At 41.9% G+C, this 27,037-nt stretch overlaps 3 protein-coding genes across 7 annotated transcripts in view; 1 reads left to right on the top strand and 2 right to left on the bottom strand.

Moving 5' to 3' along the window:
- GSTCD (glutathione S-transferase C-terminal domain containing) overlaps nt 1–6,698 on the bottom strand; it is a 55,117-nt gene extending 48,419 nt beyond the window's left edge. Inside the window, exons 1-2 of one of the 3 annotated variants that reach the window (XM_035111864.2) lie at nt 6,612–6,680; nt 121–267 (exon numbers count right to left, since the gene is read on the bottom strand). Coding sequence is in view for 1 of the 3 variants with exons in the window: in XM_035111866.2 (XP_034967757.2) it covers nt 6,612–6,693 (82 nt within the window). In the remaining 2 variants the exon portion in view is untranslated. Of the gene's footprint in view, nt 1–120; nt 5,025–6,611 lie in introns of those variants that run through there. The other 2 variants (XM_035111866.2, XM_035111863.2) reach the window with 2 other exon arrangements.
- A 103-nt stretch (nt 6,699–6,801) lies between these two features.
- Nucleotides 6,802–20,594, top strand: INTS12 (integrator complex subunit 12). Of its 2 annotated transcripts, none has more exons than XM_035111860.2 (7): nt 6,802–6,940; nt 9,323–9,486; nt 10,562–10,714; nt 11,864–12,051; nt 16,415–16,574; nt 18,033–18,185; nt 19,934–20,594. In XM_035111860.2, the coding sequence occupies exons 2-7, from the start codon at nt 9,331–9,333 to the stop codon at nt 20,510–20,512; spliced, it is 1,389 nt and encodes a 462-aa protein (XP_034967751.1). In that variant the 5' UTR covers nt 6,802–6,940; nt 9,323–9,330; the 3' UTR covers nt 20,513–20,594. The 2 variants fall into 2 exon arrangements, with proteins under 2 accessions (XP_034967751.1, XP_034967750.1); XM_035111859.2 differs by having other exon boundaries at nt 11,861–12,051.
- A 495-nt stretch (nt 20,595–21,089) lies between these two features.
- ARHGEF38 (Rho guanine nucleotide exchange factor 38) overlaps nt 21,090–27,037 on the bottom strand; it is a 53,980-nt gene continuing 48,032 nt past the window's right edge. For both annotated transcript variants that reach the window (XM_035112853.2, XM_035112854.2), the window contains exon 14: nt 21,090–26,722. In XM_035112853.2, coding sequence (XP_034968744.1) covers nt 26,537–26,722 — 186 coding nt within the window. In that variant the 3' untranslated portion in view covers nt 21,090–26,536. The remainder of the gene's footprint in view (nt 26,723–27,037) is intronic.

The following is a 27,037-nucleotide window of genomic DNA, read 5'->3' as shown; positions in this document are numbered from 1 at the left end:
TAGACTTAGGGGACTCAGTCCCTTGGGAAGTTGGGCAGTAAAAGCCAACCATCCCTATTTTTCTACATCAACCCCAAGCTTCAAATATTGGAAACAAATATCTTTCTGAAAATCACTCACCAATTAAAGAGCTAAATGTTCCAGGTGATGGTATTTTTACGTTCCGCAGTTTTCCTTTTCAACATTTGTAGCTCAATTACAACGTTTTAATGGCAGTTGCCTATGAAGGATTTAATCTCCATCTCCACCCTGTTTGCACACTGATCCCTGTAGAGAAAGTCAATCCATTGTAAAGTTGAAATAGAATTAAATTGTTGCCTTTCCCAGTTTTTTAAGTCAGTAAAAATACAGCCTCTTCCATAAGGATACTACGGTACTGTATATCTTTTCATAAATATATTTTATATAAAAAAGTAGTCATACTCATCCAGAGCAGGCTAACTGAATGCTGTCCAGGGCTAGATTTATATGATTTCTAATGGCACCTATTTCCATAGCTGCCAAGTTATCCCTTTTTTTAAGGGATTTTCCCTTATGCTGAATAGGCTTCCTCGCGAGAAAAGGGAAAACTTGGCAGCTATGCCTATTTCTGAGCAAAAAGGCATAGTTAATGCTAAGTCTCTTAACTTGAAAATAACTCACATTGAAGCAAACCTACTGCTAAATGGAATTTTTAAATAAAAAATCAAATATATAGAGGGATTTAATAAGAATTGTTGGTGTAGTCAAATTTGGAAAATTAACTTGAAAATTAAGGTGGAGAACAAGCAAACAAGAGATTTGTTTTTAACTCTATGGCAGAAAAAAACTATATACAAAATAATGATAACAATGTTCGAATGCCTCCTGCGAAATATCCTACTACTTGAAAATCTTTGTAACTTTTCAGCTTCAAGTTAGAATATCATGACTTCAAGGGCAATATACTGATATTTATAAATAAAGGAAATTGTTTTTTTTAAAAGGAAAAGGTTACCACCCTCAAAGATCAATAACACTCATTATTATTCCCAGGAATTGTGATTGAAATCACCAAAATTTGTATGTTAAAAAATATTATTATCTGTGTGGCATACGCTTATTTTTAATTCAATTGTATTGCTTCTTAACTTTTTGTATGCCATTGAAATATATGTTCTTGGTTAAAGAAATAAATAAAAAGAAATACAGAAAAGATTTTTTTACTTTAATTAAACATATTTAGGAACTGACAGCACTGATAAACGTTATGGAGAAGCTGGTGCATAAAGGGTGTGAGTAGCCCAATGATTTTATCCGGAGTTATTCAACACATTACTGAAATGGAGTATACAGCCATGTTTTGCAGAACAGGAAGATCTTTTAACTGCTCGTTCTTCCTCTCTCCTGTTTAATACTGCATGAACTGAGCAATTACGGACCCCTCTCAGCAAACCCCAGGGACACGATTGTCTCACGTGCATGTCTGCAGCCTCCGCTTTCTAGTTGGTACTTGTGAGCAAATGCACCATTTATCCTTTTCTTTCACATTAGCAGTGCACTAGAGTTTGCAGAAGAGGGACACAGCTTTCTACTCCACTTTTAAACTCATTCTGTGGAGAGCAACAAGGTGACATTCTCAATTAAGAGTGTGCCTAAGGCAACAACATTGTTCCTTATTCACAGAGGGCTTCCGAGCAACGAGTAGAGTTCCATTCCTTGGAGATAAAAATAATAAATTCTGTGAAAATACAGAAGAACCACCAGGCAAATAGTTCATTCTGGCTTTCTCTGTTGTTTGTTATTACCATATTTACTCGGATCTAATGCTCACCATTTCTGGCCAAACTACGTTGCAAAAATTGAGGTGTGCATTAGAATCGATGGCACATTAGACTTGAGTAAATAAATACAGTACTTAAGCTTTTATCTACAAGTCCAATCGTTAAGTTTCACAATGGGTTAAACGTCATCATTCCCATTTGTTTATTTCATTTCTGTGTCACCTTTCCTCCAAAAAGTTCAGGGAAGGACACATAGTTTCACAGGAAATATACAGATCTTCCACTTTCTGGCCCTCCACTTTGGTACCTGAGCTGCAGACTTAAACTTCCTTATGGCAATCACATAATTATCGATAATGGTGTTATTGGCAATTAACATAATTTATCCAAGAGCTGGTCTTGCTAGATCAAAGCAAAAACATTCTGGAGCATCTCACCCTTGTTTCGGAAGCTTAATGAACAAGGAGCTGAAATTTGCTGCAAATCACTGTAGTAATTTAAAAGTACAGTTTGAGCTAAATCTCTAACGCAATAATACTACATTCAAAAAGTCACTGGTTATACACAAACTGGTACACCTCAAGACAGGTGCTGCCATTATTTTCACCTGTGTCTTCCACAGAATATACCAGCTGCAATATAACATGCTCAACTCAGTCTCACCGATATATATATTCTGTTGATATTTAAAGAAATCAATCATAGATTAATCCTGCAGGCTTTCTTTCATTGTCATTCCCCCAACCCATCAAAAGCCTTTTTGTCATAAAACAGATAGTTCAATGGCATTATCTCAAATATTTATCTAGGGAAAAAGGTCTTTTTCAATCTAAGGCAGATGGCAGTGATCAATACAAGCCAGCCTGCTATGTTCAAAGGCCTTCTGCCTTTTATTCCAGCTTAGCTGGTCTCTCAAACAATTGCTTCTCCTTTTAAAACCTAGCACTGCCAGTTTCCTGAGTGAACAAGTGTCTCTTATTACTATTAAAAAGAAATGCCACAATTTAAAATAATAATAATGTTATTTACCTAAAGCTGACCCACATGAGAAAGACAGTATTTTTTTAACAACCATTCTACAAAAATAAGAGGTATGGATGGCTACACAATTTCAGTATTTTTCACGCCCTGAAGTAGAATGAAACAACAAACTATTCTTTTACAAATTGATTTGCGTAAATTATCCCGTTTACATTTGCATATAGAATACAAAGCCTGCTCTAGAGGAGATCCAATGCATGTGCCACATTCTCATGTAGTTTCCTGGGAAATTAACCAAATATGTCCATGTGTATACAAACATGGACAGACACACACACACTTGAGCTTCTAAGCAAGAGATGGAAATTTTCCGGGAAGGTACTTTCTATAATTACAGGGTTGTATCCAACACTAGTCATACTCAAAGTAGACCCACTGAACTCAATAGGCATAATTAAGTCAATTAATTTTAATGGGTCTAATCCACAGAGCCTAGGGCTTGCCGATCAGAAGGTTGGAGGTTTGAATCCCTGCGACAGAGTGAGCTCCCGTTGCTTGGTCCCTGCTCCTGCCAACCTAGCAGTTCGAAAGCACGAACTGCAAGTAGATAAATAGGTACCACTCCAGTGGAAAGGTAAACGCCGTTTCCGTGCGCTGCGTCCGCGACTGGACCTAATGGTCAAGGGTCCCTTTACCCTTTAATCTGAGTGTAATTTAGTCCGACAGAACCCAGTTTTTAGGCTTTGTAGTACAATAACCCTTCCTTAATGAGTTAATGACAGTAATGAATGCATGGTTTACCAATCTGTCACCAAAGGTACCATAGTCAGGATTTCGGTTTTCTGTTATCCTAGACAGGAGCAAGAGGGCCTGGAGATCAAACTACAACCTATGTCTGCACTCTTGCCTTGTGCTGTGTTGCAGCTGTTTACTCCCAGCTCAGTGGACTAGAGGAAAACCAAACTAAGGTTTGTAGTGAAAATGACAACTGCATCTCCAAACAGCAAGAGCGGTTATTACCACAACATAAAACCACTTGCTGATCAGGACAGTAACTCTCATCTACTTTACCACAGGCAACCTTCTAATTAAGTTGTGACTATGCAAGTAAGAGGTATAGAATATAAATAGTACAGTGGTACCTCGGGTTAAGAACTTAATTCGTTCTGGAGGTCTGTTCTTAACCTGAAACTGTTCTTAATCCAAGGTACCTCTTTAGCTAATGGGGCCTCCCGCTGCCGCTACGCGATTTGTGTTCTCATCTCATCCTGAAGCAAAGTTCTTAACCCAAGGTACTATTTCTGGGTTAGTGGAGTCTGTAACCTGAAGCGTCTGTAACCTGAGGTACCACTGTGCAGTATCTCTGCTGGGAGTGAGATGGGATGAGAAATGGAAGGCACAGAAAATTGGATCATGGAGTGCCTTCATACATTGAACAGTTAACTGATAAAATTCACAGCCACAAGATCTGATAGTTTAGATGATTGTCAGAGGGGATTAGATGAATTTATGAAGCATGTCTATTAACGGATACATGTCATGATGACTATATGCTTCTTCCAGGTTCAGGGGCACCGTGCCGCTCCATATTAGTTGCTGGAGAACAATGGGGGAGAGCACCATTGTCTTCTTGTCCTGCTTATGGGCTTCTTGTAGGTATCTGGTTAATCACTGTGAGAAACAAAATGTTAAGCTAGGCAAGTCTTTGACTGATAAAGCAAAGGTCCTTATGGAAACAGCTCCAAATTAACTATATTGCATTATTTTATATAGGACCCTTTGGGGAGCCTTTTAATTAGAAAGTGGGTAAGGGAAAAAATAATATACAGCTGCGCTACATCTAGTTAACAGCAGTAATTAACTTAAAAGCTGCATATGGACAATCTCACTTTAAAAGACTGGGAGAACTATTTAAGCACTCACAATCCTTGCATTAAGTTGTGAGTGATTGTACATGCCCGTGAGTACAAATAAGTATGTTTGTTTGTCTCCTATGCCCATCCTAGCTTGCCTATTGTCAGTCTGTATGGAGAACAGAGACTAGCACATTAACAGCATGTGCACTGCAATCTACACAACCGACTCCCCACCCACTCCCCATGCTAGCTGCAAATTTCAAACAGGATTCACACTCCACTTTGGTCATGGATTTACTGAGTGCTTCATAGTCTCCACCCTACTTCCAATAAATGGGAACAAATAGTAGACTACTTAACTGAAAACTAACAGTCCTGCACCACAAGGCTGAATTATTCAAGAACTTGGAATCAACTTAAGCCTTACTTTTATATCCTTGTAATGTGCTTACCATTGGATCTTAAAATTTCAAGCACTCCAAACTCTGTTAATGTGCAGTAATTCTAATCCACAAAGAACCAGAATTGAGTAGTTTTTCGCAGATAATCCTTGTGTGTTTAAGATTTATCACTGCTTTGTTGCTCCACACCAGCATGCAGCCTAAACAAACAATAACCTCTGTTTTAGCATGGTGTTTGAACCTGGGATAGTGGAATTGTTTCACTCCAACAAACTACAGTACTGTACAATCTGTAACCAAGGTTTATTGTTGGCTGGCTAGCTGTACTTAAAGCAAAATAAACCATGTTCTCCTGCCCACTAATGCAGAGGGGCAAAGTAGCCCATGGGTAAACCATTAATGTGTGAACAGTGTAAGTGTCTTCCTCTCACTGCTACACATGCTATATTTCAGGAGCTATGCGCTATCCCGCACCACAAACCTTTTATTAAGCCTTTGAGAAACCTTCATTGTTGTGGTACAGTATATGCTTTTGTGCTTGTGTAAATGAGGCAAGCTCGGTCTCTTCCCTACTCATAGCAGAACATAAACATTTAGGAATTTAGGAGTACAGTACAGTATAGGAAGCTCATACACATACACCATCTACAGTGCCTGCCGGCAGCTTTCTAATATTTCAAACAGGGTTTTCCAACCTTAGCTGGAAATGCCAGGGATGAAACCAGGTAACTTATTTTTGCATACAAAGCATTTGCTTTATCACAGTTATAGCCCTTCCTTACATTTTCCATGTGCAGAGTGTTGCCACATGTTTAAAAACCGAAGCATGCACATCTTTCAAAAGTTGCCTGATGTGCAGACATTCAACAGATGCAGCCTTCCACCCAGCTCCACATGCTGGAAGAAAACCCCACCTGTTGAATTTCGGCTGTGCCCGTGAAATCGTCTACTTAATAAATTCACCACCAGCCAGTATTCAACAGGTGGAGTTTTGTTCCTCCCCCCAAAAAAGGGGTGTGTGCCTTGTAAGAAAGAAGCTGGCAATCTTATGCTTGGTCCTGCACTGAAGCTCAATTCTGTCTGGAAACCACCCACCTCCCTAAATGAATAGTTAGCAACTAAGTGGAGTCCACTGGGCCCAAATCCTTTGGATCACCACCTCACACCTCCAGCAGCAAGAGAAGACTGTGGAGGCAGCAATGGGTCGCTGGCACTAAGCAGCTACAGATTTCTGGGAACCGGGTGGGGATGGAGGACTAGATCACAACCCTCCACCTACCCCGCCCCGCTTAAAACAAAACCTAGTGCTAGCCCTCCAGATGTTTTGGGACTACAACTCCCATAATCCCTGACCACTGGTCCTGTTAGCTAGGGATGATGGGAGTTGTAGTCCCAAAACATCTGGAGGACCGAGTTTGCCTATGCCTAACCTCGTCAGAACCGGCCCTGACCGCGCCTGATCCGAGGGTGAAACGGTGATGCACTCTGCACGCGCTCAGGAGGCTGGATTGCCCAGAGCATCATCACTCCCCATGAGTTTCAGTCAAGGGGTGGCCACGCCCAGCTCCCCATTCGGCCCTCCTCCTCCGCCCCTCTCCCGCTTCCCCGGGGCCCCTCCGCCAGGCGCTTACCCACAGGAGCTGCTCCCTTATTAGCAGGCAGCCGCCTCCCGGCTTGAAGTCGCAAGCTCCGCCTTTTCCTGCCTTCCGTCATGGCTGCCGCCCGCCGCTTCCGGCGCCTGCCTCCGCGAGGGAGGAAGCGCGGCAGGGCCGGCGGCACCTCCGGGGAGAAAAGCCGGGAGCTTCCCGAAGTGGAGGTCGGGGAAAAGGAAGAGGTTGCGCCGGCCCGGCGGTGGCGTCGTCGTCGTCTGCGTGGTTCGCCCGGGCCGCTACGAGCGCTCGGCGGGGGAAGAAGGGGCGAGTTTTGTCTACGGGGTTTCCCGGGCGGAGACGCAGCTGAGGTAAAAAGAGCAGGGGCACTGGCGGGAAGCGCCTTGATCTGCCCGAGGAGCGGCAGAGGGACCTAGTCCCGCCTCTCCTGTTAAAGCGCTTCTTCCCCGCCTCGTTCAAACACCTCGCTTCCCTAATTTGACAGTTTATAAAATCCCCGTCTCACCCGTTAATGTTATTGCCGCTAAACCGCTTTCAGGTGTTGTGGTTTCCTCCCCCCCCCTCACATTCAAGCGGTGTATAAAATTTTAGGAAACAAAACAAGTGGTGGTTTGTAACCCGGATGTTGATGCTTGTATAGAGAATGAATCGATGCGTTCCTTGCCCTCAATTTGTGTCCGCCTTGTTTCGTTTTCTGGAGGCGTTACAGCTCTTTATATTGTGTGTTGGGGAAAAAAATTAAGGTTACATTTATATACCGCCCTTTATCCGAAGAGCACAGGGCGTTTTGCAGCAGAAAAACAATACATAACAGCAACGAAGCAAATACATTTCCCACTCCTGCCTGTTTCAGCTCCTTTTCACCCTAGTTCTGGTTTGGTTTTTTAATGTTTTTTTTGTCGGTTTGTGCTATTAAGATAGGTATGTATTATAACATTGCAAAACCCAGTGCTTTTTTTCTTTAAAAAATGTTTAGGGGGACTCTCCTTTTGACTCAAGAAAACCACAATTTTAGAGTTGAAATCAGGAAAAATAAATACAGTAAATGGACCAAAGTACAAAGTACAAAGATTCAGAAAATGTTTAGGGATATGCGTACCCCTGCATCCCTCCAGAAAAAAAGCACTGGCGAAACCTAATAAAAATTACTTTCAAAAAAACACAACACGAATCAACGCATAGTGTGAAGAGCTTTGTACAAGTTAAACGTGTAATCATCACCATCATAATTTTATTATTTATACCCCTGCCCATCCAGCCATTTTGCCCCAGCCACCTTGATAAGTAGGCACACACATGCGCCTGATGTCGATGGGTTGCAAAAACATGAGCACAACACAAAAAAGAGTCTCCCTCTCCCTTTGTGCTCTCTGGGAACTGGCATTCAGAGGCATAATGCAGGCATAGGCAAACTCGGCCTTCCAGATGTTTTGGGACTACAACTCCCATCATCCCTAGCTAACAGGACCAGTGGCCAGGGGTGATGGGAGTTGTAGTCCCAAAACATCTGGAGGGCTGAGTTTGCCTATGCCTAATACCTCTCATTCTGGAGGTAGCCTTATGCTTGGTAGCTGCTGGTAGCCTTATCCTCCATGAATTTGTCTAAAAACCTTCGAAGCCGTCCAAGAGGAGGTCATTATTGCATCTTTTGGCATTACTTGGAGTTCCTGGACCAAGGTCAGGGTGTTAAACGTTGGTATATACCGTAGTTTTCTTTGTATAAGACAATTTTTTATTATAAACTAATGTTAAAAATTGGGGGTTGTCTTATACACAGATAGTGCAGATGGGGTGATGGGCAATTGGTTGCAGCCATAAGCAGGAGATTGTCAGTGGTGATTGGGCGGGTGATTGATGGCTGCTGGCGTCGAGCGGGCAGATGGCGACGCGTGCGATTGGCAGTGTCAGTCCGACGGGTGTGCGATTTTCAGTAGTCCCCACCCCCCCAAAAAGCTCAACAACTCTTGACAATCCCCCTCCCCCCAAAATAGCTCAACAACTCTGGGCAATCTCCCCCCATTTTCTTTATTTGGAGTCCCCAAAAATAGGTGTTGTCTTATACACGGGGGCGTGTTATACACTGAAGAATACGGTAGTATAGCTTGAGACCAGAACAGTGTGGGGCTTGAGAAATAACCTTGCCCCATATACTGTATGACTTTAGTCCTTGGAACTTAAACTGTTAGAGATGCCAAATAATGTTAGCTACGCACTTAGTGTGGTGGCATCTACACTTTGAAACTGCTCACCTATAAACACCAGACAGGCATCTTCACTGTAATCTTTTTGGTGCCTGCCAAAAATATCTTTTTGATCAGGCAAACCATGTTGCCATGTAGTTTTAGCTATTGTTGATTTTAATGAATTATATTTTGATTTTTTAAAAAATCCTGTTTTAACTCTTCATTTATTGACAACATTAATGTTTGTTTTATTCTCTGTAAATTGCTTAGAGTAAATGGCTTACAATCAAGCAGTAAATAGGCTACATTGTTTTAAATAAAATAAATATAGGCTGTAACTTTCTTGAGTAACTTGAGTTAGTTACCAGGACTGTGCCAGATTCAAAAGTCTTGCAACCTATATTCTAAATGCACAGTATTATTTCCAGAAACTATTTTATTTTTGCTAAGAATAAGGTGACAGATTTCCTCTTAAGAAACTTGTACTTTTGGAGTGGGGCATATATTTGTTTAAAGTTCTGCTCTTTCATTATTTATTTTCATTTAAAGATACTGCAATGGCTGCTACTCTGAACTTGGAGTTAGACCCCATTTTCCTGAAAGCTCTGGGCTTCCTGCATTCAAAGAGCAAGGATTCAGCTGAAAAGCTAAAAGCGCTACTTGATGAATCTTTGTCTAGGGGGATTGACTCTAGCTATCGCCCATCACAGAAGGTACTGGAGTGAATGAATGAAATGTGTTAGATATATTTGTGCTATATATAACTTATGAAATGGGAGGCTCTTTCCCATTACTTGAGGAAGCCAGTAAGAACTGAAAAGAACTTCTAAAAGAATCAGTATCTACTTTCATTTGTCTGTACTGTACATTTGCATTCTGATTCAGTACATGTACAGTATATTCAGAGGTGAGTCCCAATGGGTTCAATGGGCTTACTTCTTGTTAAGAATGCTTGGGACTTAGAATCCTATTCTGAATATTAGAAATCAATGAAAAATAGAATTTGTAGCCTGTGAGCAGAATGTGGCTCAAGAAGGCTGCTAAGCATAGCTGCCAAGTTTTCCCTTTTCTCGCGAGGAAGCCTATTCAGCATAAGGGAAAATCCCTGTAAAAAAGGGATAACTTGGCAGCTATGCTGCTAAGTTTGGAGCAGTGGTGGTGCTGTGAGTCATGTTTCAGGTTCTTTAAAGCACAGGAACAACAACTGCTGTTATAACAGACCTAACATATTTCTTTCATATGGGCTCCAGAAGGACATTTTAATAGTTCTGATGTGTTGCTGCTGACATCAGAGGTTCTGATGTGTTGCTACTGATCTCATTGTTGACTTGGGATGTAAAAATAAAACCTGATAGCAGGGGAGAGAGAAGTTCTGGCTTGCATAGTAGAAGTGCTGGCATTACTGTCAAAATGGCCCAGATACTTAGCATACACAGGTTGCTGCCATCTTCTACTTAAATAATTTTGTGTAGGATTGGCATGTAAGTGACTGAACCAAAAAAAACCTGCTGCTTTTAAAATGCCTATACTTATCTGTATTAAAGAATCTCTATTTCCTCCCCCTTTGTTTGGCACTTTAGGGCAGGGGTAGCCAGCATGAGGCCCCCTGGATGTTATGTATGGCAGTTCCCATCCTCCTTGACAACTGGCTATGCTGGCAGGGGAAAATGGCATTTGGGGTTGGGGTAACATTTTAAGCTTTGTCACCTCTCAAAGTGTTTTGATCTCAGCATAGCAACTATATCTAATATTACCATTAATACAACATTATTGTTATGCTTTATACAGGAGGTAGATCAGCCCAAAGTATCTATTACAAAACCAGTTTCTGTTAAGCAAGAGCCTAAGGCTTCCTCAAACCTTCCTTCAGGTAGCAATAATGGCAAGCCCATTGCAGCCGAAAAGGTGAAAAAAGAAGCGGAGAAGAGGTCTGCTGATAAAGTAAGTTCTACTGCTACATGTAAAGCATTATTTGGATAGGAATTTTAAGCGTTACCTATTTGTATTTGCAAAAATTGACTATTATTTCTTGCTTTGGGGGCGGTATTAATCCTTGTGTATGAATGTGTTCTGCTTTGCTAGCTGTGTCCTCCCCATAGTTAATTCCTCACTTCTTTCAAGAGTAGGAGCTGTGTGCTTTCTCTTCTATGCAGATTGTTTAGTTTTCAAAGGGTGCCCTTTTCCTTGTCTACAAGTTCCTTAGCAGCTTTCCAGTGCTGCAGACTGACAAGCAAGCATGTTAATTTTGCTTGGGCTTTGTTTATTTTGCCTCACTTGCAATCTCACTTTACCCACCACTGTTTTTGACTGCATGACAGCAGGGCTTCTGTTTAATGCAAGGTTGTAATTAAATCTAGCTGGTGCTAGCATGGAAATTAAGAGCAAGAATGATGGTCCTGGAAGCATCTTAGTTCAGCCATGAAGTTGCTTGGGTAGCCTTAGATAAACCAGTACCTCTCAGCCTCAACAAACTTGCCCCATTTATAATATGAGGTAAGAATACTGGTGTGCCGTGCATACCAGGGTAACAAACAGGTATAGAGGGTCCTTGTAGGAATAAAGTGCTCTTAATAAATCAGGAAAATCACTTTAGTATTCACAAGAATGCTTTTCATTTTAAGGGATCTACAAACTTGGTAAGGCATTTAATCCAGAAGATTAAGTTATGAATAATGTGCCTGATCTTCAGATGATCCATTCTGCTTCATATTATTGGTAATGGAGTAAGATCAGAGTAATACTAAACTATGAATCTGCTGGAAGAAAAAGCCTGAGGCACATTTTCCAAATGCTTTAAGCAACAACTGCAAACTATTTTGATTTCAATGTGCCAGGTACACTTTGGTTCCTTTCATAGTGGCGATAAATATGTTTATCAGTATTACTGGACTTCTGTAATTTTCAGAGCACCTAACCTTCTACATAATTTGGAGATATTGGGGAAAAGGTTATGCTAATGAATGTAATGCATTCTGTAAATTTTGTGTTATGCAATGAATATGCTTTCTTTCAATTATAAACTGATTTCTTATTTACTTGCTCGAAGCTTTCATGTTTTCACCATCACTGTGTGTGTATATCATTCAGCAGATAAAGCTGGAAAGCAGTGAAGGAATTGACATGCCAAAAAAACCAAGACTAGAAAAGCCAGAGGCTCGTTCATCTCCAATCACAGTACAGACTAGCAAGGATTTGGCCATGGCAGACCTTTCAAGTTTTGAAGAAACTAGTGCTGATGATTTTGCCATGGAGATGGGTTTGGCTTGTGTTGTTTGCCGGTGAGTTTGGGAAAATTTGGCAATTGCAGCAGATTTATAGGGTGTAATTTACCATTTTGTCGTCAATTCTAAATAGTCACTTTTCTTTATAAGACAAGTGGGAATTTTTAATAGGATTTTCCCATGGTTCATAAGATCAAAGACCTAAAATTTAAACAATAAATTATGCCTATAAATGTTTTCAAACTAGCAGCTCAAGCTTGTGCATGCTCACTGAGTAAAAAGGATTTACTCCCAGGTAAGCGGGTATAAAAATGTAGCCTTAATTCACTTTGTTGTTGCGTTCTTGGTTGGTGAGGGTATTTTGTGGGCGTGCATAGGTTTTTGTTTTTAACCATGTGGGTATTCAGTTCTAACTGAATGTTCATGCTGCTGTTTTAATGCGGTTCACATTACACATTATCACAAGTTCACATTTCACAGCAGTATATTGCAGTTTTGTTAAGTTAATGGAAAAAAAGAAATATTTGGGTCAAAATCTGTCCCCTACTGCAGCTACTAATATCATAGTCACTTTGGGTTTGCAGTAGATGCCTTTGTGTAATGCACTGCATATCTATGCAACTTGAAAATCTTAAAATCTCAGTTCTCAGGTATCTTTCAGTCTCAGATATTAAAGACTTTTGACTTCACCAAGCAAAGGAATAGGGCTGTGTTCAGTCTTCAGATGGCTCGCTTCAGAAGTTCGCCCTAAGTAATCTCATTGAATTCTAGGTGACTTCTCTTGAGTAAATATGACTGAAGGGGGATGGTGGCAGCCTGGGTTTAGACAATTGTTGAATTTAACTTCATGTATGCATATATGCTAACCAGAGGCATGAAACTGTCAGTAATAGAATAAGTATAAATATAAAAACTATGGTAGTCTGAAGGGATACCTTAAATAGCTGTTCTGCTTAACAAATTGTTAAGCCACTGGTTTCCAAGTGTAACTAAATATTCAAAAGCAAAATGTTCTGTGTGATTTGGAAATGACACTTCAATCCTGTCAAAATAGAGGATTTATTAGGGGGAAACCTATATACCTTTTCAAAAGCTCTTCTAAATCATACCATATATATTGATATTGTGTTTTATTTAAGGCATCAAACTCTTTCAATTGTTTCCATTTCAAACCAGCTTAAAACGAGATTTGGTTTCGACAATTTTTGTCACAAAGTTTTTATGTTTCATTTGGGGTTGAATTTTTAAAATCTCACCACAGTTATCATTTTATAGATTTAAAACATGAAGGTATGTATCATATAGTTGGAAGATCTTAAAAATTTGTGTTCCATTTTATTTTATTTTTTTAAAAAACTGTAGCTGCTCTGTTTAGCAATCAAGGCTGTAAATCCTTAGCACATTTCCTAGGAAGTACACTCAGCCTGCTTAGAATCACACTGCACATACTCCAAAATTGGCACAAGATTTTTCTGATTTGTTTTCAAATTAGCCCACCTTTTTTTAAAAAAAACTGTTTCTGAAGCCATCTGAATATTATCTTCTGTCTTCATTTTCCTGTTAAATAAAGGAATAGCGTATTTCTCTTACCACATCCACCTGCAAATAGAGTTTCCATGGTTACCTATGTACCTGTACCATGGGGATATGTGCCCCTGCCACAGCAGCTTAGAAGTAACCTGATTTGTCATCTAAAAGTAGTAACGGTTTGGGAAATTGTGTTTGGCTGACTCCAAGCCATATTTCCCTTAACATATAGTCTCCAAATTGTCATTTATATATTTTTCCAAGAGAAGAACCCCCTCTCCTGACATAATAGTAATGTTTTAACTGTTGAAAACATAGCACCTTGACTACAGTGGAACCTCTACGTACGAATTTAATCCGCTCCAAATGCACATTTGTAAGTAGAAACATTCGTAAGTAGAAACGATGTTTCCCTTAGGAATGCATTGGAAACGGATTAATTCATTCCAGGGCCTTTTAAAAAGGCACTTTAAAGGCAGGCAGGAGGCCTGCGAGGGGCAGCGAGTGCGGGGCAGCAGGAGGGAGGCTGAGCGGCGGCGGTGGGCAGTGGCAGCGGTGGCAAGGGCCCGATCCAGCCCTATGGAAGGTAGCACGGGGGGCGGGAGGGCAGCAACAGCGGGGAGAGCCCAATCCGGCCTCACAGCAGCAGCGGGGGGCAATCCGGCGGAGGAGGTGGTGAGAGCTGGATTGCGCGCGCAGCAGCGACGGCCGATCGCGGGCCTGATCTGCGGCGGGGAGAGTGCGATCATGCATGCAGCGGCAGCCGATCGCGGGCCCGATCCGCAGCGGGGAGAGCCCGATCCGCGGCGGCGAGAAGCTGATCATGCGTGCGGCGGCGGCATCCGATCGCGGGCCCAATCCGCGGCGGGGAGAGCCCGATCGTGCGTGCAGAAGTGGCGGCGGCCGATCACGGGCCCGATCCCCCGAGGCCGACAGAAGGCCAGCCTTGCAGCGGCAGAGGTAGCGGGGAGAGCCCAATCATGCACGTGGCGGCGGCCGATCGCGCAAAGCCGGCAGAAGGCCGGCAGAGCAGCGGCAGTGGCGAGCGCAGAGCAGCGTAAGTCGAAGAAATTCGTAAACATGCGGTCATTTCCCCCCTTCGTAAGTAGAAAATTTCGTATGTAGAGTCGTTTGGAAGTCGAGGTGCCACTGTACTTTGATCAAAGCTGCTGCTAGAATTATCCCATTTTGCATAACAATACATTAGGATAATTTCAATTTTGTATGCCTTCTTTACCCCTTTACATCCTGTGCAAATTTCCAGGGTGACATCTAGCAGCAAACAGACTTCCACTCACAGAGAGGGGCTTCTTTTCCTCTTTGTCACATTGTAGGTCCCTGTATGTCCCCAAAATCTGCTCCAGTGGGTTGGGGGCACCCAGGAGCATATTTGGGGGCATGCAGGAGGCAACAAGGGGAAGAAGAGGAAGGGGAAGTACTTTCGTGCAAGATGAAGTCTGTTGCACAGTCTTGCTCACATCTTTATCTCTCACTGTTTCTTCTTGGAGGTCTCGAGAGTGGCGGGGGGAAACCCAGCCAGATGGGTGGGATATAAATAAATAAATAATAATAATAATCTGTCATTTTTCTAAGATTTGGCTGTTCTTCCACAACAAATCAGTTTTTTGTTGTAACTGGGCTCTCCTTGCTCTAATGTCTTCCATTATCTAAATGGACTGGATCCAGTCTTCAAACTGTATAGCCTGTGGTGACAGTTTGGACACTTTTCTTCACCGTTAGATTTACATAACTCAGATACCGGTAGTAGGAGTCTGCACTGAATACAAGAGTAATAAAATAAGAATTAGTCATGATGGTAGTAGTAGTTCAGTTTTGACCCTAATTTGCCTCTTTGGAAAACAGCTTACCTTGGTCCAGATACTTCTATTACTGCTTGATATGGCTCTGGGCTCAAGGCCAAACCTGCTTTGGGGGGGGAATAGTCTCTCTCCCCCTTTTTTATTATGAGGAAATAAAAATAGCTATACTTTTTAAACTTTTGACATAAATGAGTAATTTGGTAGCATAATAGCACATCTAGAGTGGATAACATCTGCCACATAGATCTGGATATTTTTGTGAAGGGTATCTTAAAAAAAAACAACTTTTGTAACTTCCTTATTTTTTGGCAGAATTGGTTGAAATTTGCAGACATCCTGAAGACTTATAAAAAGTCAATCTATCCTAGTATTTTATGGGCAATTTGTATAAAACCATCTGAAATGAGAGAGGTACCCATTGGTAATAAACCAAGTATATCTAGTGCTTTTCATACTATACAGCTTTTTAAACTTAATTTTTTGGGGGGGAGGGGAAAAGTAAAGAGAATCATTTTCCTCCCAGTGGCTTTGTGGGCAGCAATTCATTGTTAGTGTATCTAGGCACACGAGCAAGCAAAATGTTTAGAGTTGGGAAGCAGGCTGGCATGGGCAAGTTTCCTCTTTTTGTACTGAAACAAGCTTGCCAGGGCATATCCTGTTCTCTGAGGAAAGAGCCTATAATCTTAGCTTCCTTTTCACTTCTTTTTCTATCCCTAATACCCACTTTTAGATGATTTAGGTTCCCCAGAGCTGGAACCAGCTTCTGAACGTAGGCTTCATTGTGATGCACATGGATGTTGTTCTGCTGAGAAGTATTAAGAATAGCCCTTTGGAGGCAGCTTTGCAAACAGCCAGACTGTGTTTTGAGAGGAAATGTTAGCTGTTTGACAGTGGAACGGACTTCCCCCTTGTGAGGTGGTGGACTCTGCTTCCTTGGAGGTTTGGACGGCCATCTGTCATGTATGATTTAGTTGAGATGCCTGCATCGCAGGGGGTTGGACTAGATGAACCTCAGGGTCCCTTCCAACTCTACAATTCTATGACTCTTGGGCCAAACATTTTGTGCTTTGCAGACAAATGACGGTTACTTCAGGAAATCCATTAGTAGAGTGCCAGGAATGTCATAATCTCTACCATCAAGATTGCCATAAACCTCAAGTGACAGACAAAGAAGTGAATGATCCTCGCCTAGTGTGGTATTGTGCTCGATGTACCAGACAAATGAAAAAAATGGTAAGAAGTTTTCCCCCTTAGAATAATTGATAGCATGCAGTGAACCACTAATTGGGTTCTTTAAGTAAGGAATTTCTTGACTAAATATAAACGGGGAATTAGGAAGGAGGAGGGTTGATGGAATACATTTTCCCCCTATATTGATTTATTGTCAAGTAAGAAATGCCTTAATAAATAGTTATATATGCTTTTTGAAGTCTGCTGGTGTATTTTTAGCTGGTGCTGCATTGATTTTTATATATTACTATTTCCCTTGCCAAAGGTAGGTGTTTGGATTACAAAAAATGTAAAAGTCAGGCAAGGTCATTGGAGCACGGGAAGAAGGAATCAGCTAAATGAATCAATAACCCCCTACTTTGTGCACTTATGTCCTGAATGGATTGCTCTCTGCAAATTATCTTTTAAGTAAGAGAAAGTAACAAATATTGGGCTACATTAACCATCTTTAGCTCCCATAGAATCTTTATGTTTCATAGAAGATGAAAGGCTTCGGTTTCATTGCTTCTCTCTGGGGACATGCCTTTTTGCATATTGAAGATATGGGAAGAGTATACAATTCCTGCAATTTTAAAAGTTGCTTAATAGAAGGAACGTTTCAGTGTTAGAAAAAAAATGCAGCTTCCCGTAACTTTAATTTTTAAAAAACGACAACAACCATGAAAGAATCGCTCAAATTACAAATAAACTCCTGTATCTTACTTTTGAAATCATATAGTACTTAGCTTAGATGCTAATGTCCACTTTGGCAATTGTTTGAGGCTTCATTAACTGCTGTTTATGAAGCCATTTATGAGCTTTGGGGCTAAGAACTCATCCTCTTGTCCATATTCTCCCTTGCATCACATACTAACTTTAGTGCACAAATCCTGGCTTGCATTAGGACAGAGTTGCCTGTTACATCTGAACCAGCTTAGCATTAGGTTGACAAACCAGGAAACAATAATCTGAACTGGGCCATTGACTATTGATAAACCAGCAGTATGACCTAGTCTGTTTAAAAAACAAGCAACCTTTGTAATGTTAAAAAAAATTAAATGTTGATTTATTTCTTCCTACACCAGCCAACAAATGTACTATTTGAAGGACCTCATCCTTTAATATGTTGGGATAGGGCGTTGACATTTGAGCAATACCACACCTATTATTAGAATGCGCCCTATACTAGTTTTCCAGTTCTGTTTCCTTTGACTAAATGCTTCCACCTTACCCACTTGTACTTTTTCCATTTTCCTTGCCATTCTTGCTGCTCTTTTGCCAAAATTGAGTTCTTGATTTATGTGCCCATTCTCAAAGCTTTTATTTCCATGTAGCTTAAAATTCCACACTCATCTTTGTTTCAACTGTCCCTCATGCTTTCTCTTGGCCAGTGATGAATATTTGCATTGACATTGCTAAGGCATTTCATTTTGTTTTTAATTCTTTCCATATAAAGAATGATAACATGTGTAATTTATACAGGCTCAGAAAACGCAGAAGCCTTCTCAGAAGCCAGCCCCTGCTGTAGTTTCAGTAGCTCCAGCTGTGAAAGATCCGCTGATAAAGAAACCAGAAATTAAGCTAAAGATGGAGACAACGTCAACTTTCCTAGCATTTAAGAGGACAGAAGTCAAGGTACAGTACATAATAAGTTTTGTGGAAAAAAATAAGTTATTTTATTGTGTTTAGCACAGGTCCGTCCCCCCAATATCACACGCATCTCATTAGAATCCAAAACTGAAGCACTTTTATTTTACTCTACTAGTTCGTCCTTAATTCTGAATGGGTGATAAAATATGTCTTCCATTTGGATACCAGCCCTCAATAAAATACTGAATTCATCCTTTCTAATTTATAAGAATCATTTTGTGTTTGATTTGGTAGACTGAAGGGGTAATCTGCATTTCTTCCTAGGCTTAGATAAGATGTAAGAATAATTTTGGCTGTTCTTTTCCATCCCACTTGTGGGGAATGCAGATAGGTTGGAAGGGCCTAATTGATTTATACTGGAATTTATAAATCACTTTTCCACTTCAGACTGATATATAATAAAATAATTAAAATTCAGTTTTGAACAGTTGAAATAATGATTAAAACTAAAACTAGTCTTATCTCACTATCAGCTGAAGAAGTGATGAAAACAAGCCAGGGGGATAGCTCACAGAGACTGTAATAAAAGCCTTGCCTTCTGCTATTGGCTTTCTGGATTAGGAAGCTTTCCAGAGCTTAAGCTGACAAACTCCAAGGCTGCACAGCTTCATTTTTTCCAAAGCTTAAGGGCATCACTGGGCTTGCTCACCAGTAACTGAAACCTTACAGAATCCCTGTTTTGTTTCAGCTGAAGTTAGTATGTAGGATTTTTGAACAAATGGAAAAGAGGACTTTTTAAGCCAATCTAATATTGTAGTGTAGCATAGTCAACATTGCAAATCAATTCAGACCCGGAGGCAGGGGGGAAGGATTTACTTTTCAAAGAGTTCTCTAATAACACGTGTAATTATTGACCCATTTCTGAATCAATGTGTTGGGAGTTTTAAGAAATGATCTTTAGAAACAAAGATCAAGAAGTTCAACATTGCCATGTTCTTATACAGCATCCATTTCCATGGGAAATTGTGCAGCAGAATTCCTAGCTGATTGTGCCCAAAGTTTGTGCAAATGTGATCTATGTTGAGCTGAAGTGTAGATGAGTTCTTTAGTAGGTTTTTACTGGTGATTGCCTTCTAAACAACTTGTCAGAAGCCTGGGCAAATATTTGCAAGGTATTGCAGACAGCCAACTTTACTGTCTATTAAGGCGAAATGGTAGTAGTTTCCTTTTTTCAAAACATGCAAAACAGATGAAGTCTGTATCTGGGAATTCACATTTGTTGTCTTGATAACAGCAATTTCAGATAACAGAAGAATAACCATAGATTCTGCTGTTTTTCTTTTTAATTCCCAAGTGCTGAAGTTTCTTAGGTGCTGCAGAATGTTTTGTCATTTTCACATCAGGGTGAAGGATCATTGTGCTTATTTAATTCTCAGGTAAAAATGTTGGTGTTGTCTTAACCTGGAGAATTAAGATACACCTGCCACTTTGTGCCCTCTGGTTTTTTGATCAAGGTGATTTGAGATACCAGTAATACACTACTTCCTAGATTCTTCTGTTTCAGTGTATCTGAAGAAGTGTGCATGAATATGAAAGCTTATACCAAGAACAAACTTAGTTGGTATCTAAGGTGCTACTGGACAATTTTTTAAATATATTACACTACTTCCTGTTGATTTGGTATTTTCTAATACCAAGAATGTAAAAAATATTATTACCGGTATTCATGCTGGTCTGTGTTCTGCAAGGATCAGCTTTAACTAATGTGGAGTTTGTACTGGTCTTTATTTTAGACTTCAGCAGCTATTTCTGGTAACTCCACCAGTGCCAACGTTTCCTCCTCATCAACCAGTGGCCTTACAGGATGGGCAGCTTTTGCAGCAAAAACATCCTCCGCAGGTCCGTCAACAGCCAAGTCGGGATCCACAACCCAGAGTACTAACAACAAGCCAGCTACTGCCCCCAATAATCAAAAACCTGTGGGTTTGTCAGGGTTGGCAACAGCCAAAGTAGGGCTAGGCTCAAAAATATCAACACCTAACAGTAGCACAACCCCTGTTCCATTTAAGCCCCTGCCCCCTCTCACATTGGGAAAAACAGGTCTTTGTCGTTCAGTTAGCAGTGACAATGTAAGCAAAATAGGGCTTCCAAGTCCAAGCAGTTCAGCTCCAAGTATCAGCCAGGCTGCTGGTGGAAACGGAAGTGGTGGAACAGCAGGCAGCAGTGGGAGCAGCACCAGCAAAGCAAGTGCAGAATCTGGCAATCAATCCCCTTCTCTGAAGGGTCCTACTTCTCAAGAATCACAACTCAACGCTATGAAAAGGTTACAAATGGTAAAGAAGAAAGCTGCTCAAAAGAAGCTAAAGAAATAAGAGAAGTATCTGATGAAGTGCAAACATGTCTCTGGGATCAGTTGAACAAGAGAGTAATAAAGTCCTATGATAAAAGCTACAATCATGTCTTTATTTGGTGGCGGCAGTTGTGCTTTAAGTCGATGCAGTATTGGATTTTCAGGTAATGCCATATTCTGAACCTGCTTTAGACCCGATGCCTATGAGAATGAACTATTTCTTTAAAATATTTCAATAAAAATATTGTTTGAAATACATGTGACTTAACACTTTTCTCTATAATTCCTTTGAGAGGAGTACATATAGGAGGGGAGGAGCTATCTTAATGCCAGCTTTCCACACATTTTTGGTGATTTTCACCATGCAACAACAAGCCTTCCATTTTTGTGAACATCTCAAATTGCATAGGCAGTTATGTACTGATTGAGATTTATTTAAATGGTGGGCTACACTCGCACCCAATGATGCGGCTTTCACATTAGGACTTGCCTTCCCTCCTCACTTATGCAGCCCCCTCCCATGAGCATCCTTTACCTCCTCTGAAGTGTTGAGGCATCCTATAGAGCAGGCATCCCCAAACTGCGGCCCTCCAACTCCCATGATCCCTGGCTAACAGGACCAGTGGTCGGGGAAGATGGGAATTGTAGTCCAAAACATCTGGAGGGCCGAAGTTTGGGGATGCCTGCTATAGAGTACAAGGGGGTTGAGATTGAGAGAGCGTCAAGTAACCATTGGGCGGGCAGGCAGGCATCATCACCTGCTAAATAACTTTATTTTAAGATGAGGAAAATAAAAGTTTTTCAGATTTGTAGAGAAAATGGAATAAGATGCTTGCCCAAGTACAAGTCAGCAGCTGTGTAAGAGGAGCAAGCACAAGAATGAAAAGAGGTGTACTTTGTTTTTTAAAGGTCCTGTCCTTTAATAGCAGTAAAAATGCATGCGAATGACTGCTGTCATAAAGTATTGAAACCTGTTTTTTGTTTTATGATGACACATGTCAAGATCCATGATTTGCAACAAAATGATCACCTAAGATAATCACAACACAGCATGCATTTAGACAACAAATATTTGTAAAAATACATTTTATTAAAAGCAAATACCGTATTACTCTGAGTCACGGACATTGCTGTAGTTTAAATTCACAGTAATAAATCTCTAGTCATACAGGCTTTGTCCCAATAATATTTGCTGTAGAAGGAGCTAAGCTTTCCATTTGTGTTTTGATGAACACTTTTGAATGCAAAGGCATTCTTTAGGATTATAATTGAGATCACAAAAATTTGGTAATATAAATAATATAAACATTCGTGAAAGGAATAAGTACAGATAGTGTTTGGCCTAGATTCTTTGTGTGCCATCGGAGTAAGAAGGTGTTTATGCAGACATTGGTTTACCAAAGACAGACGTGAATATCCATAACAATATTTTGATGGCAATCAGCTCTGATTGAAATGAATAATGCTTCACACAATACATTCCATTAGCAATTGCTGCACAAGCACCTTTCAACTGCAGGATTTTTTTCTTTAGCTTTGCTCCTATTCAGCTGAATGAGGCTCCCAATTGTTCAGTTAATTTGAGTCTTGATCCTCCAGAATAAACTAAAATACAGTTACACTTCAGACATGACCACAGTTCAGATTGCCCATGATCCCAGTTATTTAGGCTGTTGATGCTATTACTTAGGGTTGCCAGATCCAGACTCAGACAGCTCCTCTGCATTTAAATTGCATAGAAAGACAAACTTTGTTTTTCCATATGTAATTTGCGGTGGTGATGAAACAATGTAACAGAATTTGTCCTTCTATACTACTGCCTAGCAGGGGTCGGCAACCAAAGGCCCATGGGCCACAAGCAGCCCACGGCAGTCGTTTTGCAGGCCCACGAGCTGCCCCTGAACCGAGCCTCCCGCTCAGTGAGTCCCCGCGCGCTGCACTAAACCAGGGCGGTGCGGGGACTCGTCTCCACGGTGCTGGAAATCGCGTCTGCGCAGATGACGGAAATTGCACTCCCGCGATCCAGCCCACAGGGGGCTCCGCGGCAGTGAACCGGCCCAGGCAAGGTAAGCCTTGCTGACCCCTGGCTTATAGCACAGGAATCCCCAAAGAGTCTACATGCTGAATCAGCTGAGTTATGTGCTGAATTCATCTGCTTTTATAACAAATATGTTCAACTAGGTACACTATATGATATGTACCATGCAAGCCCATCATAAGAGTGAATACTTGAAACATGAACACATTCTAGACTCCATTGTCAATGGTTGGCAACCAACTCCTTACGATTCTACGTGAATGAAATTGAGTTGGAATAGAATTCCTTGCGCATCTTTAACAAATCTAGCTGAAACAACTGTCCTTCATTCCTCCTTAATTTGACACCCAGTAGGTAAGGCACATTAAATGGCTTGTGGATCTTTATTTCCGGCTTGAGCTAAACATTTTTAATATGGCAAGTGCCTGGAAACTAGAGACTTTAAATATCATATTTCAACACTTCAAAAATGAAATCCTGAAAATAACTCTTTGTCACAGATAACATTTATTATACCCTTTCAGAGTCTTTAAAAAAAACCACACCCGATAAATACAATTAAAATAATATCAAATCATCGTCCCAGTTGTTCCTTCTTGGCCTCCAAAGCTTCATCAGTATGTGAGTTCAGCCCTTTGCACACCGTTCAGCTACTGCTGGAGGAAGGGGAAACTGCTTTATCCCATTTTGAAATGTAGAGCATACCATAAATGGTGCAGGGAGCCTTTCAGCAAAGGAATGCTTTCTTCATTACGAACCATTTAGTATATAAACAAAAGACAGTGCAACAGATAAGGGTAGTCAACTTAAACACATAGGGCTTTTAAGCTTCATAATTCCCATTAAGATTCAGAAAAGCTGGACAGCATTAAGCAGATACTTCATTCCACCCCCATTTCTCAATTTGAAAGACAGGTAGCATTATTTACAAAGCCATGTTTGTTTTCTAGCCTGCTGACTTTTACTGTCACTGCGAAAACATTGGTGTGAGCATTCTGTTTATTATAGAAACTGCAAATGCTTAAGTGCATGATAGACTTTGCCCAGGGCAGCCTTCCATGTGTGTTGAGAGGCTACAGACAGACTTAGTAAAAAATAATATTTTTTTAAAAGCCCAAATCTGGAACTCTTTTAGGGGCCCAATGTATTCCTACTTATCACAAGGCAATCAAATTGGTGCCATGCACTAAATGTCTGGAATACTTCTCCTCTGCCCTGTTGCAGGCACATTAAAAAGGGCACTACAGATGTTTATGGCCCAATCCTGAGCACATTTACTTAGCAAGTATACATTCAATGGCACTTACTCCCTCCATTAGGTGTGTTTAGATTTCCAGCTGTACAGAAAGTCCTAGGTATGTCTACTCAGAGGTAAGTCCCATGGTGTTCAATGGTACTTTCTCCCAGCTAAGTTCACATAGGAACGTGGCACTGGTTACTTCTCCGGCAAGAATCACAGGTATAGGTGAGGGAACTTCATAATTTTAGTTTGTACATTTTACTTTTATTTCAGAGATAAAAAGAGCATGTGCTACTTCTACGCCACCCCTAGCTAAATTTTTGAAATGTCTACTTGGAATGCAGTAAGCAACTTGCGGCAAACCATCAGAATCAAGCTAGTGAAGAAGACATAATTTTTGGTGGGGATCCCCCCCCCCGCACCAAGCTTCATCTCCTTGGATTTTAACCATTTCTGGGAGATTGCAAGACAACTCTGGGGGATGCGCTAGGCCAGGGATTGGGGACCTGCGGCCCTTCAGATATTTTTGGAGTTAAACTCCTATTAGCCCCAACCATTACAGTCAATTGTCATGGATCTTGGGAGTTGTAGATCAGCTACACCTGGAGTGCAACAAGTTCCCCTTATCCAGGTTAGGCTGAGAAATACTATTGGCCAAGGACCCCTGGTGAACCTCATATGTGAGTTAGTGCAATCTTCACCAGCCTAGTGCTCTCCCACCAGCCCCAGCTAGGATGAGAGCAGGCTGGGGAAGACAGAGTTGTTGACTCCAATAACCTCAAATCACGGTGCTTGCTCGTATGTGGATGTGACATAAATGATTATTTATTTAGCAGGGCCTTCTGGCGGTTCCCTCGCTACGAGAAGCCAAGTTACAGGGAACCAGGCATAGGGCCTTCTCGGTAGTGGCACCCACCCTGTGGAATACCCTCCCACCAGAGGTCAAAGAGAACAACAATTATCAGACCTTTAGAAGGCATCTTAAGGCAGCCCTGTTTAGGGAAGCTTTTAATGTTTGATGGATTTCTGTATTTTAATATTTTGTTGGAAACCGCCCAGAGTGGCTGGGGGAACCTGGCCTGATGGGCGGGGTATAAATAATAAATTATTACTATTATTATTAGTAATTTATTGCATTTATATCCCACCTTTTTCTCCAAGGAGCACAAGGTGGCATATGTTATGTTCTTTACCACCTAATTTAATCCCCACAACCTCAAGGACTAGCTGGGTGACGAGAAATGGAGAGAAGTACCAGCTTGTGTACCCCCTAGAGAGGAAGGGTCAGAGCACAGGACGGCAACACTAAGAACAGGTCAGAAGATGAAGGTGGGGGGGGGAGAATGGTGGGCCACTGAAGAAGCAACAGGCTTAAGCGAGAGGGAAGAGCCAAGGGCAGAAAGCAGTTCAGACTCAGCACTTGAAACTCTCTGGGAGATTGCCTGCTCTACTGTGTTAGGTTGCCGTCCCCGCTTATCTCCAAGGACACAAAGAACTATGGCTGAACAATGAGCAAGAATTCCCTCTCGCCATGGTTTACATCTACATGGGCAACCTCCAGAGGAGGGGGGGGGGGAAGCAGGAACTGTCTGTCCTGGCCAGAGGCGTAGGAAGGGGGGTGGGGGGCAGCCCACTCCAGGTGTCATCACTGAGGGGGGGGTAACATTTGGCGTGCCACCTGCCTGTGACTTCCAAGTCTACCCTGAGCCATTGAGGGAAGGGGGGGAGCTGAGCCGCTTTGCCTTCATTTTGACAGCTCGGGGGAGGCTTGGGAGTCGTAGGCGGGCCCGTGGGTGACATTCGGCACACTGCCTGCCTGCGACTCCCAAGACTACCCCAAGCCATCGATGGGGGTGTGACAAAAAAAATCCCGCCCTGGGTGCCACCTGACCTTGCTACGCCTCTGGTCCTGGCAACTGTGCTATGGAAGCTGGCCCTGCCTTGAAGCTTCTCTGCCTTGTTTGCGGTTTTCTTGAATGAAGAATTAAACTCGTCTCTGCGCTTGAGTGCTGACCTGTGTCTGAGCCAGCCCTGATGCACAACAACCCTTTGAGGTAGATTTGGCTGAAAGGCAGTGACTGGCCCAAGGACGCTCAATGAGCTTCATGGCCAACTGGGTATTTGAACCCTGGGGGACCCAGGTGGCACTGTGGGTTAAACCACAGAGTCTAGGGCTTGCTGATCAGAAGGTCGGCGGTTTGAATCCCTGCAACAGGGTGAGCTCCCGTTTATCGGTCCCAGCTCCTGCCCACCTAGCAGTTCGAAAGCACATCAAAAGTGCAAGTAGATAAATAGGGACCGCTCCGGCGGGAAGGTAAACGGCGTTTCCGTGTGCTGCTCTGGTTCGCCAGAAGCAGCTTTGTCATGCTGGCCACATGACCTGGAAGCTGTCTGCGGACAAACGCCGGCTCCCTCGGCCTATAGAGTGAGATGAGTGCCGAAACCCCAGAGTCAGACACGACTGGATCTAATGGTCAGGGGCCCTTTACCTTTATCTCTCCAAGTCTTAGTCAGACATTCTAACCATGATGCCACACTGGCTCTCCATACACCAGGGGAGATTCCAACAAAAGCAGTGTGGCAAAGTGAAAGGATGCAAGCAATTCAGGACAATGACTGGAAACAGTTTCTTCTTTGTTTTTAAATATCTCCTTCATAAGTTCTTCAGCTCTTGATTTACCAATGAACTTTTGAGTAGACCGGAGCAAAACGGAAGACTTTTGCCTCTGACGTTTCAGAGAATTAGGTGCCGTAAGTGTTTCTGATGCTTACGCGTAAGTCATCTTCCCAAGATAATTTGCTGGCACGTATCCCTTTTGTCCTTTCGCTTCCGCTAACCACCATTCCTTATTGCCGCTCAGGTCGGAAAAACGAAGGATCCGAACTCGCTGGTACTCTTGAAGGCTGAGCTCCTGGTGGCTCCTTGCTTGAAATGCATGAACTGCATAAAATGTCTGAGAGGGAGAAACAAGAGAGAAAATGTCTTTTCGGTCCTAGCTGCTCTTTCAGCATACGATGGCTACATACACACATTAAAAGCACATAGCTCCCCCCAAAGAATCTCAGGGACTGTCATTTATTAGGGTGCTGTGAGGATTGGACTGCAGTTCTCAGGATCCTCTGAGGAAAGCCATGTGCTTTAAATGTATGGTATGTATACACCACCAATGGGAAAGGTGGCAGGTCTGTGGGAGAGCATCTGCTTGGCATGCAGAAGGCCACAGGTATGGCTGGTAATGTCTCCTGTCAGAAAGCAGGGATATAAGCAA

Source organism: Zootoca vivipara, chromosome 9 (genome assembly GCF_963506605.1).
Source record: "Zootoca vivipara chromosome 9, rZooViv1.1, whole genome shotgun sequence".
NCBI classification, from domain to species: domain Eukaryota; kingdom Metazoa; phylum Chordata; class Lepidosauria; order Squamata; family Lacertidae; genus Zootoca; species Zootoca vivipara.
The sequence above is the reverse complement of the archived record's forward strand: the minus strand, read 5'-3'. Positions and strand labels throughout refer to the sequence as shown.

What these genes read in the sequence shown, in the direction of transcription:
- INTS12 (XM_035111859.2), top strand. Translation starts at nt 9,331, where the DNA reads ATGGCTGCTACTCTGAACTTGGAGTTAGACCCCATTTTCCTGAAAGCT. An exon ending in TTGGCTTGTGTTGTTTGCCG is followed by an intron (nt 12,052 to 16,414) that starts GTGAGTTTGGGA and finishes TGTGCTTTGCAG; the next exon opens with ACAAATGACGGTTACTTCAG. An exon ending in CCAGACAAATGAAAAAAATG is followed by an intron (nt 16,575 to 18,032) that starts GTAAGAAGTTTT and finishes TAATTTATACAG; the next exon opens with GCTCAGAAAACGCAGAAGCC.